Source organism: Cariama cristata, unplaced genomic scaffold (genome assembly GCF_000690535.1).
Source record: "Cariama cristata isolate BGI_N322 unplaced genomic scaffold, ASM69053v1 scaffold17151, whole genome shotgun sequence".
Lineage (NCBI taxonomy): Eukaryota > Metazoa > Chordata > Aves > Cariamiformes > Cariamidae > Cariama > Cariama cristata.
Genome location: NW_009601165.1, coordinates 15,806 through 28,824, shown reverse-complemented (window position 1 = coordinate 28,824; position 13,019 = coordinate 15,806). Strand labels below are relative to the sequence as shown.

The following is a 13,019-nucleotide window of genomic DNA, read 5'->3' as shown; positions in this document are numbered from 1 at the left end:
ATAACACAAAGGCAGCATTGAATCCACCTGGCTGGGCTCCCAGGAGAGCAAAGCTCTTGTGGACACCAGTCAGCAACCCACTCCGCATGCAGAGAGATAACACTGGGCCCTCCTCACACAGAAATTCTCCTATTTAGGGTGTCTCCGACTGCGGCCATCTCTGGGCACAGGGATGTAGGCAGCCAGAGGTGTTGTTTAACGTACCACAGGAGCTTCAGGGGGAGCTATCCGGAGACCCTGCGAGAGGATACCAGCGAAGTTGGTGGTGCGGGAACCGTGCCACAGCAGCTGGCGATTATGAAGCTGCTTAAATGGCTTGTAACGCTGACTCTCTCCTTCACGCTCAATCCTGAAGATCTTCAATTCAAAAAGGGATAGGAGAAAAAGAACAACCAAACAAATAAAGCGTTACCTTCATGCAACTAATCAGATGAAAAAAAAAGTCATCCAATCTGGAATAGACGCTAATGTGCTCAGAAAATTGATCTGGATGGTTTTTAGTATTTGCAGTTTGCTATGTCATGCTAGCAAAAAAGAGGTAGCATTGATCACACAGTACTTGTTATTGATTACTTCTCCACCCTCCCTTCTGCATTTTCATGAGACCATAGGCTCAATTTTAGAGATTATTACTCCTCCACCTCCTTTTTTGTAGCAAATTAAATTTAAATAAAAACACTTGCCCAAAGATACCTCAGTAACCTTAAGATTCATCTTGGCCTAGACTTTTGCTATTCTATTAAATAGCAATTGGTCTATCAAATCATCCCTTCAAAGGAAACTGGATAAGCTACTCAAAAATAAAAAAAATTGTGAACAAGTAAGTCGACTTAGTAGAGTCCATCTTCACAAACTTAAACCCCAGTTTCGCCCAGCTTACATCCACGACTTTGAGATCATAAGCGTTGTGTGTAGCAGCATGAGTGTTTTTCACATATTGTTTAATAATCTTTGCTTCTTCTGAATCTTTGTCAACAACCTGCAGAGGTAAACAAGAGAAGTTTCTTTAGCGTACCAACTAGCAGACTTCTTATAACGTGGTGACATCCACCCTATGCTTGCAACTCTCCAGTTTAAGCCTCCTTTATCATTTAGGTAGAAACTTATTCCCAACTACAGAAGATGTACAGGCATGCAGACAGCACTCAGGCACAGAATGTCTGAGATGAGAAGGCACCTCTGGAAACTGAGATGATTTCCAACTCCCCTGCTCAAAGCAGGCTCAGCTGGAGAAGGCTGCCAAGGGCTGAGTCTCCAGTCAGGCTTTCAACACCTTCAAGAATGGAGCCTCCACAGCCTCTCTGGGCAACCCTTTCCAGGGTCTGACCACCCTCACAGTAGAAAAACAAACCAACTCAAACCAAACACCATCAACAACAAAAGCTTTTTCTTTTGTTTAAATACAATTTTCTGGATTTCAATTTGTGCTCATTGCCTCTTGTCATTGGAAACCACTGAGAAGAGTCTGTCTCTGTCTTCTTTACTCCCTTCCCCCATCAGGTATTCATAGACATTGGTAAGATATACCTTGAGCCTTCTTTTCTCCAGGTTCAAAAGCCACAGCTTTCTCAGCATCTCCTCATACAACACATGCTTGAGTCCCTTAACCACCTCAGTGGCCTTTCATTGAACTTGTGCCAATACATCTGTCCACTTACAGTTTAGGTGATTTGTTATACTCCAAACTAACAGGATATCAGCTTGCATTCGCAGTCACTCATTTCCTTTTATTTCCTTTACCTTAATATCAGTTCGAAGTTTCTCATAGTTGATGTCAATTGGGTCTTTATCACCATCTTCATTTCCACCTCTGAGAAGGCTGTATGCAACCTCAATATCAAGCAAGTTGTCCAACATCTGCACTTTAGCCTGAAAAATTTAAAGGGGTTATTTTACTTGTGCTTTTGGTATGTTCAGAATAACACTGGAATACCCCAAATTATAAATGTGTACGTGAATCACTGGCCACGCACTGCCATCTAACAACACAACAACATTGCCTTTTTTTTTAAAAAAAAAACCAAACACTTAAATATATTAAAATAGACATACATATATATAAATAGATCATCATATATAACATATGTATATGTGTGTCTATGTATACAAGTAATTATATGTATAAGGTATTAGGAGATACATAAACAAACAAAAAGATATTCTGAAGAAGAAGCAGCTTAATCTCATGAAAGCATGAGGTTAAAGTAAATCTTAAAACCTCACATATTCTCTGTGTTAGATGCCTGATATGAGACCTGTTGCCTGCAAACAACATACTGTTTCCAGTCAATACCTGAATGTATTCCAAGTTATTTAGGAGAGGTGGTTTCTTCATCCCAAAGTCATGAGGGATCAGAGTATAGAAGCGGTTGGAGAGGTCCAAGATCTGGGATTCTGAACCACTGTCAGAAACGGCCTAGACAAGACAACAAGCACCAGAGAAAATGACCGAGTAAGATTAAATCTCCATAGGAACAGACACACACAGGATACCTGAGGACTAAACACAGAAGCAGGAATACAAATAGCATTAATGCTGAAACTCTCACAGGACTAAAAAGGGCAATTCTATTTAATTGTTTTGCATGTAGTAAGTCACAGTACTTGCACAGAAATACACAGAATTTCTGGTATGAGAAAAACCTAGTGGGGATGATGTTTCTGGAAGGCAAAATAAAGGCTTCTGGATATGGAAGGGTGCATGCTCTTGGCAAGGTTCTGGTCTCCTCTAACAATTGAAGTAAAATTTCCTGTATCTATGCTTTGCCAGGGAGCCCATAACAAAAAATGGGATATACTGGTACACTTTTGCAAGCTGTTCAGGCAATATTACGTAGGCATTCTTGGAATGGTCCAGATCATGATGAGTAAATACAGTAATGTCATCAAGCCAATCCCTTTCCTGTGTCAACTTAACCTTTATTCTCATCCTCTAACAGACTTCTTTGGGGTGGAAACACCAGCTCACTACTAGATCAAGACACCGTTGAGTCTCATTTGCTCAATTGACATTTATGTCTGGCTCAGCCTGAAGTTTGTGCTACAAAAGTGTGAAAGATGTAAGTACTGCCCAAACTCGCTCAGCCTGAAGTTTGTGCTACAAAAGTGCAAAAGATGTAAGTACTGCCCAAACTGGTACCACAGTGAAGAGAACTAACTAGTTACCCTTGGAAGCCACATCCTCTTCTCCAGTGAGGGAGTGCACAGATCTTTATACACACAGCTGAGAATTCACCCCACTCTGAGCCCAGAACAACTTCTGAATTCCCCTCTTAGCTCTAACATCTCTTTCATGCTCACCTGTTTTTCATTAAGGATGGAATATGCACTCTGGATCTGTCGCTTGCTCAGTTTTCCCAATGGCATCTTCTGCAGGTCAATCTGATAAACATTTAAATGATTAAAACAGGATTTCACTACACTGAAAACACTGCAGCATTCCCTCTCTGGCTTCTAGCGAACTAATCTCTCCATTCTGGTAGCACTGACCACACAATGGATGGAAACATTTCAGGCTTGGTATTAACCTCTGTGGATTGAGGAATTATGTCAGAAGGACAGTGCACGCTACTGAGAAGATGTCCTACAAACAAAGGAATACTGCAATAGGAAACTAAGCACGCGTGCTAGGCCAACACAAAAATAGACTTCTAAGTGTCTGGCTTGAAGTTTAATATTAACTTAGTGTCAGATACATTCCTCAATCAGTTCAGTAACCATACATTTCAGGCTGGCAAAGAAGCAAACTGAATGAAATAATTCTTGTTCATAAGATAATCTGTGTCTCTAGGTACAAACTAGACAACCTCTTCCAATTTCACCCTACAATTAACGGTCAAATGCAAAGAGGTTGTAAGATGCTTTGTATTCATTAATAAAAAACCAACCAAAAAAAGCAATTAAGTTAAAAATCAATGTCTTGGTTGCCTGCATTTATCCACTGATTTAATTTATATGTTGCTTTTGTTTGCGTATTGATGGATCTTGGGAGAGTTTTGGATTTGCATTAAATCCTTGCATAGTTAAGGACCACCTGAATGCAAAAACATTCAACAAAAGTCAAGTCCAATGGAGTCTTTTACAAAGATCATACATACATGCTCCGGGCTCTTGACAGTATTCACCACACACCCTGCAGGTCAAACTAGCTTTTACTTAACCCAATGGGTTTAAGATTCAGCTCAAGGACAGAAGATCCTTTGAAACCATGTATATCCTGTACCGTCTGGGTAAGTTCCATATTATTTATTCACTATGGAGCTAGGAAATCCAGCTGTATGCAAATCTTCTCTGCAAGCTGAACTCAGAAGGCTCTTCCAACCTACAGAGACTGGCGTGAAAGCCCTGAAGTGATTTTGCATGGATATTTCCACCCTGTACTGGGCTTAGGAGAACTTTCACCTTTACCTGCAGCTAAGCATACATAAAGCCAGATACTAAGAAAAGTCAAGATGGACCGCAAGAGAGAACACAGGCTTCAAAACTGATCATGTCTTGGGGACATGAGAGGCACAAAGCTAAGATTAATGACCTAATGAAAAACAACTTGCAATAGATTTGTAGCTCCCAAACTTTTGGTGCCGATCCTTTCTTGTTGAGTACCATCTTGTTCAATATTACCTAATTATTAGCTGAAAAATCATGAAGGACATGTAAGAGTAAAATGGGACATTTAACTTGGATGTGCAGAACAGCTGCAGGCACCTATACTAACTATAAGTTATATAAACCTATAAACTAACACATATAAGCACTAACACATAAACACCAACAGCTATAAACTAACACATCTCCCAATAACGTGATTTAGGAGTACAGCTCCTATAGAGCCCACAAATAGCCAAAGGGCTGGAGTTTGCGTCTCCTATGACCCACGGGAGGTGAGCAGAGCGCTGCAGAGCTAACCTCTGACATAAAGTTAAATTGCATCCAAAGCTTTATCATCAGACACGTCAAAAGAGCACAGCAGCCAAGGTGCTGGGTCTAAAACAACAGCACTGCCATTACTACCAGATGCCCTGAGGGTAACATGAAGAATTAGCTCCAAATCACAGATGCGTGCACCAAGACTGTCATGAGAAGCATGGGAGACGTTTGCCTTTCACCCAGGCACGGGGGGACACAGCACTAGAACAGACTCATCCCTCTAACTAGCCATTTCATGTAAGGCAATGACATAGATAATTGTAATAAACTCCTGTATGCTTAGTGAGATAAAACTCTTGAAAGCTAAATTAGAAGCAGGAATAAAAACGCATCAGATAAATGTATTGTTGTGTAATGGAAAGACTAAGAATTTGCTACAGCGTAGGCAGAGCAAGAGTGCCTGGATGGAATAAAATACTTGAGATCAGGCTGAGTAAAGGAACCAAGCAGCCGTTTTCGGAGGATGCACAGAAACCTCTAACTAGGAAAAACATTATTTCCTCTAACGGAAAACAGCTGTTCGGTGGCAACAGTACAGGAAGATAAATCTAATAGGAAGATAGGCCCATCTGGACTCCCAGGTCTGCTATAGATCTGCAGACGGTGTGAATTAACATAGTTTCAACAGCGTTCTACAAAACCAAATGACATTAGATGATGATCAGAGTCTTTAACCAGTTCCAGTTACAAAGAATTATTAATATTTTAGAAGACTTTGATCTAAAGAACCACTGAAGATACAGGAGAACACAATTAACCCAAGGTACTACAAAATGTTGGGCAAGCCACCTGAAAGCTTTCAGATAAGCAGTACGAAATGGTGCAAGGCCTGTTTTGAAAAGTAGATACACAAAATGCCGACACAGAGAGCAAAACAACAGCTGCTTACATATGAAGTCTTAGGGCAGCATAACTAAGCTGGCTGAAGAAAACTGAAGTTTTTTATTTAGAATTAACCTAGTTTGAATGGCTGCATTAAAAAACCCCTGCAGGATCTCTGAACACCAGTAAAACTGTTTCTATGGAGGGAGAGACAGATGATACCACCAGACCACTCTCTGAAAGCTTGTTAGAAGCATGGATCAAGAAGTATGGAGGAAAGAAGAATGGATGAAAACAGGGTATCATTAGAACAAATGACAAATACAACAACCAACCAAATAAATCTCAAGTTTGGCCCTGTTCAGTAGAGGATCTGCGTCAAGGCACTTCACTAGTGCTGCATGCTCACTTGCTACCTAAATTAGTGGTAGTGCTGCCCCCTCTCAGAATGTGGTTCACCGCTCACAAAAAGAAGTGCTTCCAGCCTCACATAACCAGCAAACTGGTTATCTGTGTTTATATTTTAACAGTATTCCGCAAACAGTGGTCACAATGCATGTGTCACTGGAAAAAAACAAACAAAACCAAAAACCAAACATAGGATGATTACTGATCCCAGGACTGGCAGACAAATTTCTCATAGGCTTGTTAAAGTGAAGACAGACTGAAGAAAAAAGATAATGCACCCATATTTTAAAAAACTGCACATATCATAACTAAATTACTACCTCCAGCGCTTGGCAAATTCTGGTCAGACTCCTGCCCTTATTTTAAGGCTGATCTAAAACTCGCACTGACTTCTGGGAAGTATGATGCACCTTGGATTGCAAAGAACTTGCTTCTGGCTGTGTAAGTATGATGGAGGGTTAGAAGTGAGAAACGTGAACGTGTGTAGTCACCTCAAATTCCACCATCGCTTTCTTCATGCTCTCCACATCAAAGATCATCTTAATAAGGTCTTGGATTGGCTTAGCAAGTTTTGATTTCGTCCCAGCACCTACTGTCAGTTTCCTGACAGCTTCTTCATCCTGGGAGGTAAAAATAGTATCAGAATTAGCAAAATCACAAAGGATAAAAGTAACAGGCTGGCTGCTATGGTAACAACTCAAAACCAATTTAGTGTATGCATACTATGACTAGCTTGAAGTTCATGGGGAGCGTGGGACATTGCTCTGACATTTTGGAACAAAGTGGGTCTAAAAATCCAACTATTTGGCAATTTGGCAGACATTATTTCAAGAGGTGAGACTGTAAAATATAAGTAGAATTAAGGGAATAGAAACTCTCTGTACATCTCTGCTTCACCTCAAGCAAAATATTAATTACTTTTTCTGCAAGCTTTCTGCTGCATAGAGACCTTGATATGAAAAAATGACTGTTTACTTTGTTGCTTTTATGACAAAATAGAGATGTAATAACTACTTTCACTAAGTTTTTGTAATAAAAACTGTCATAGATGAGTACAGGAATATGAATTAGCCATAATACCATCTAGATGCTTTCATGGATAGAGCATTGCGCCAATAAAGCATCTGCCAGATGCTTCAGAATATCACTGTACACTGCAGTGTAAGACACTTTGCCACTTCAATATTCAAATTTCCAGAAATAAAGCTAAGCATTGAGTACTTCACAGTGAAAGATGACATCCGGTAATTTGGCCACAGAAAAATGCAGTGGCTTGAAAATATCTTCTCTGGTATCTTTATAGCTATTAACAGCATTCAACTGTTTCATCTGAAAATAGTTTAAGTTATGGGTATGCCTTTAAATAAACACACAAACCCCCCCTGGGCAGAAGGAAGAGAATTCTTATTTAGCCTAGCTGTCTAAATAGCCAAATCTTACTGGCAATGAGTAATTTCTCCTTCTCAGCCTGCTCAATACATGCACTAAGCAGAATGGTGCATAGGAGTTGCTTCAGCGTTTGAGAGTATTTTGGATGCAGAAGACAGATGAGAAGTATCTATTTTAAATAAAAGAAAATTGTGTTTCCAGACAAGATGTATGTGAAATGACTGCCGAATTAAGTTCAAATTAACATCCTTAAAATTACAGAGTAAACAGGAAGGAGCACTAAAAGGACTTCAGACTTGACAATGGAAAGCTACTTAAGTTTCCCAACACATCTGTTTTAATACATGACACTCATTGATCAACAGCTCGCTCTCTGTAGCACAGAGAAGATGCAATAGATGCACCTGCACTTCATTCCTCAGGTTTGTTAAGTGTAAGTGACTCACGAGTGAGTGCAGAACAGAACAGCTATAGCAAAGCAAAGCAGCTAAGCAATGCTCCACCTGGTACACGGACATTTCGGAGTTACCTGTCCATAATCTATTTCCAGCGGGTAGAATTTTTTGGGATATTTAGTGAAGTTCTTTGAATGCCAAGAATTGCCAGTTTTCTCTTCATACAAGTTCAGGAAGTGCTCAACGGCATCTTCTTTTGATGGCATCTGCTCCAGCTTGTTACTCCCAATTACAGTGCCCACGCGACCCCAAGATCTGAACACCCAGTATCTAGAGAAGTGAAACGTAAGAAAAGAACAGACATAAGATACTCTGACTCTAGATCTCAGTCCAAATGAACCTGACCCTGCAATAACCATGCAACTGCATGCAAATCAGCCATTTGCGTACCATTAATTTTATGGAAGACATTCTCTACCAGCGACTGCAGGAGAGCAACAGAAGAGCCACCACAAAGCCTATGTCCAAGAACTGGTGTGAAAAAATGCCCAGTGTTAACACACCAGACCTACAGTCCTGAGGATAAACGTGTGCACAGCAGGAAAAGAGAGGCTAACATCTCTTCAGTCTTAATGTTTCGCAAATACGAATCTTCAGACTATTGGGGTCATATATTTGAAAAACAAATACAATGCATCTTTAAGTCTCAGGTCCCAGACTTCACATTTTTAGAAAAACCAGAAGTAACTCAAGTATTTGTATTACTGACACCACCTTGGGTGAGCTTCTGTTGTATTTATAGGGACACAATCAATCACCCTTTCCAATATGTCAGGCACAAAACGCAGGCACCGAGATCCCTCCGTGTACTGAATCACAGATCCAGATACAAACCCCCCACAGAAGAGCCAGCAACAAAAGCTTATTATGAACATGGTAAAGTGCAATAAATCCAGAGCTGAACCAGGGTTGCTGCTGACAGTCGTTAGCTGCTCCCCTGGATTTCTGTGCATCCCTTTTGTGCTGGGGGCGGGGGGGGCGCGTGGGGCAGTTTAATTTTAAGGAACTCTCTCAATTTCTTTATCTATTCAGTAATGCAACTCCTGGACAGCTCTGCTATGCATTTGATGAGACTGGAAAGCTAAACACATGATCATTCAGCACTGACTATTTCAGTGCATTTTGCTAAGCCTCAGAGCACGCAATTCAGGACTACATTGTGGTAGAATAGCCAGAATCTGGTTTTGTTTCCCAAGGTTACAGCTCTGCAATTAGAACACAAGAGTAAGTTGGAGAATATGGGAAAGATTCCTGACATCGTTGACTGTATGTGTGGGGTCTTGGTGTTAGAACAGAGGAACCTCCACCAAATTCTGCTTCTGTGTCTTCAAGGGCAGCCATCAGTCACAGAGCACTGTGGCCTTCCTGTTAGCCAATTAATCCAGTCCTAAAGATACCAACTGTACGTGCCTCGCTTATCCCAGGATGCAGGAATGAACACTACCAGGTGCAATTCTGCAAAATTACTCACCTCCCAACTTAGGTTTTGTCAACACCAGAAAGAAATGTCTCCATGCAGAGCAGAGCTCTCTCCATGCATGGTTTGTTGTTTTGTAGGTTTTGGTTTTTTGTTGGTTTTGGGGAGTTTTTTGGGGTGTGGTTTTTGTTTGTTTGTTTGTTTTAAATAATATACCTATTCTTATTCTCCTCACATTTTACTCATACTTTGCTTTTGTAGATGCCAAAAATTCAGTATTTATTGGACAAAAGTGAAAAAAATTATTTCTAGGGAAAACTAAACTCACCTGTTCTCTCTGTCATCCTCTAGCAGCTGCAGTTTATAATAAGAATTTGTTCCTTTCACAATATCTACTAGGCCCAGGGTTGCACTGAAAATCTTTCCACCTTTTTCAAAGACATGAGCAGAATCCTCCAAACCTACAGAGAAGAAATAAATTACAACACAGAGGAGGTTACCATTTTAGGTCTCCTTCCTGCATTTGTGCTCACCCAAATGCTTCATGAAGTAGTATGACTCTTAACAAAAATACCGCAGAAACAGATCACGTGCTCATTCAAAACTACTTGAAGCATGTTTTCTTTTTATTAAATTGTGAGCGCACACCTTTAGATACACTGGAGTGAACATCAACACTAACTATTAAAAAAAAAAAAATCGTAACTTTTGATAAAGGACCATCTAAAATCTAGTACTCAACACTGCATGACTGGCTGAAGGAATTCTCGAGAAGCGCAGCTCTGCAGGTGTCACATTAGCAAATGGACTGAAAAACCAAAGGCTGGCCTCGGATGCAGTGAGTTCTCAGAACAACATCCATGCACCATAGGTTTGGAGAGCAGCATCAGCTGCGCCCTGAAGAGTCCGGGTGTAGATGCTCATGCCAGACCTGTGGTGTCTGCTGGCTGGGCCTTTATTCACCCCGCTGACAGATGCTTCTGAAGTCGAGCAAGGTGCACGTCTTAGTTTTAAGTGGTCCTTCTGAAAGTTGCATTAGAAAATCCCACAATATCCAGCTTTGGATGTCAGTCAGTATCCTTCCTTTGATAGCAAGAAAAAATGGTTTAAAAATTCATGTTCCTTTTGTGGAACCCTTATCCTTTCACAGAAAAACATTTTGCAATCATGCATCCTGAAGAATGTATGTTGTGCAGGTGCAGCCATTGCTATCACTCACCAGAATCAGGATCTACTGCCGCTCCACCCTTAACTGTTAGCTTCATTTTCTTTTCAGACTTGCTAGGTCCTGCAGTGAAAGAGAGTTCATTTTTTAACTAGGCAGGCAACATAGTCCGACTTAAATCAACAGTTAAATTCTCAGTTTGCATAATTATCACCCTAAGGAGACTTCAAATCAGATTCCCAGTATATGAGCACAATGACTTCAATAGCTTTTTTCACTGGCTTTAGCAGCCAACTCAGAGCCCCCACCCTGCCAATTAAATGAAAAATAACATCTCCACAGATTCTACCTATTTGCTGGCTTCTGGCCCCAAGGGGTGGGCCATATCATTTTTTCACTTGTGCAGCAGATAAAAGTCACATTTGTGGTTGTGTTTAATTGGGATTTAAAAGCCTCACAGGGCATGGGGGGCTTTCAGGTCCCCTGGAGGTGCTACTGCTGTACATGGAGAAGAATGGGTTTTGTTCACTGTCCAACATTAATAATGCAAGCTCTCTATAACACTGGTGAGGAATGCCACTGGTTGGATATTTTTCCTCCTCCATTAAAAAACCCCCCCAAACCAACATTATGTTCTAAACCAACTAGAACAAAGACCCGTTGCTGTGGACCCCGCTATTTTCTCACTTGCTAACACCCCTTGGGGGTCACAGTAGTGTATGTCACATCTTGGTGCCCCAGGACCTCCTAGGAGCTGCAACACTGACCAAAACTAGCAGAGAAGCTGACGTGTTACGAGGAAGAGACTGGACTGATGTCAGGGAGCCTGGGCACAGACAGCACAGAAGATGTCTGAAGCAAGACTGAACTACAGGAAACAAGACCCAGCTCAGAAGACAGCTTCATGTTTACTTAAAGTTAGTCTTGCCCTGAGGTCTCATTATTTAAATTATGAGAAGAAGGACAGAGAACTCAAGGAAAGGGCAAGGATAGACTATATTCAGGTTTTCTTGGTGTATGCACAGCATCGAACAGGCCTGCAGAGAAACAACTACTTTGTTCTTCACCTTGTTCTTCTTTGACCTTCCCAGCACTCTTCATACTTGGGGGCTTGCTGCACTTCCCATCCACAGCCATTTCCTCATGCTCCATTTTCACCTCCGCACCCCACGGTGAAAGCGCATGCAGAGACACAAGCTCCTGAAAGTCCTTGCTGGAGGATTTCACATCCTGAAGAAACTCTTCTGAGACCACGCGGACTTTGGCCTCCTTCACTTCTTCCATCTTCTTGCTCATTTTGTCCACATCCTCTGCAGAGGCAGGGTGGGAAACAGAGGGGAAAAAAAAAGTGTCAGTGAGGTTTCAGGCTTTAGCCCTTCCCTCTGGCTTTGACTCAGGGCTCTGTAACACTTTGTGGAAACACAATTCCACCACACTGTGGATTCACCATGTTCTTTGGAGAGCAAAATCCCCATCAGCTCAGAGCTGCAGCCTGGGCTAAAGCAGGAACAGAACACTCCTGTTTTAGCTGGCTCATCGAGCTCTCCCCTTCCCGGAGCTGGGCTGGGGCAGTACAGTCCCTCTTGGACCTCCTGGCAGGTGGGAGCAGATCTCCGACCTCAGCAGCCAGTTTGCACCTCAACTCCAACAGGGAGCAAGAATAGACCCTAAGTTGCCAGCACAGAAATAAAAAAACCTGCCCTCAAGCACCCCTAGTCAGCTCTGTGGCTTCTCCAAGGCAAGCATGGACACAGGTCCCAGCACCCATCATCCCAACAAGGGAGGCTTGCACACGACCATGGTCTGCATACAGACCCCAGCTCCAGCTGCTGCAGCCCCACCAGAGCCTTACGGCACAGCCCGCAGGGTTAACTTGCTAGGTAAGTAGAACTCAAACAGCACACATCTGTCTTTACTTTTCCAAGCACACTATGGCCACGTGCACACACAAAACCCTCCCCCTAATCCAAACACTGATCCCTAGACAGCTCTGAGGACGCGTGTCCTCTGTAATCCGCTCAGCTCTGTTACCAGTGCTAGCAGTAACCAAGGCACGGCTGCTCACTCTGTGTGCTGATGCACAGGGTGGCCTTGTTAGCTGTTGTCGTCATCTTTCCTCCCAGGTCCTCCACAATGCTCTTCACCTCCTCCTTGTTCTTTGATAGCTTTCCAAGAACCAGGATCTTCATGTTGGTCAGTGGTTTGTCTAGGGATTCAGAAATAACACAGCATGTTAGCAACAGGCAGAGCCCCCTGGTTCTGGGACAGCATCCCCCACCCTCACTAAAATCAGCCCAGCTGACAGGGAGACAAGGGTCCAAGCAGGTCTGACCTGTGCTACGCAAGTGAAGCTCCCCTTCACCTAGGAAAGGCAACAAAGCTCAGCACCCACCAACAAACAGAAGGGATGGAAGACAGGGAAGATCAATATGTAGGT

General features: G+C 42.1%; 1 protein-coding gene across 1 annotated transcript in view; it reads right to left on the bottom strand.

The window, feature by feature from the left end:
• Positions 1-204: 204 nt before the first annotated feature.
• The window catches only part of PARP1 (poly (ADP-ribose) polymerase 1), a gene marked incomplete at its 3' end in the record, with an annotated part of 25,761 nt that continues 12,946 nt past the window's right edge, over positions 205-13,019 (bottom strand). The window contains exons 8-18 of the mRNA XM_009710360.1: positions 12,648-12,788; positions 11,650-11,892; positions 10,637-10,705; positions 9,746-9,878; positions 8,075-8,270; positions 6,648-6,776; positions 3,301-3,381; positions 2,294-2,416; positions 1,741-1,869; positions 881-979; positions 205-357 (exon numbers count right to left, since the gene is read on the bottom strand). Of these exons, the coding sequence (XP_009708662.1) occupies positions 205-357; positions 881-979; positions 1,741-1,869; positions 2,294-2,416; positions 3,301-3,381; positions 6,648-6,776; positions 8,075-8,270; positions 9,746-9,878; positions 10,637-10,705; positions 11,650-11,892; positions 12,648-12,788 (1,496 nt within the window). The remainder of the gene's footprint in view (positions 358-880; positions 980-1,740; positions 1,870-2,293; positions 2,417-3,300; positions 3,382-6,647; positions 6,777-8,074; positions 8,271-9,745; positions 9,879-10,636; positions 10,706-11,649; positions 11,893-12,647; positions 12,789-13,019) is intronic.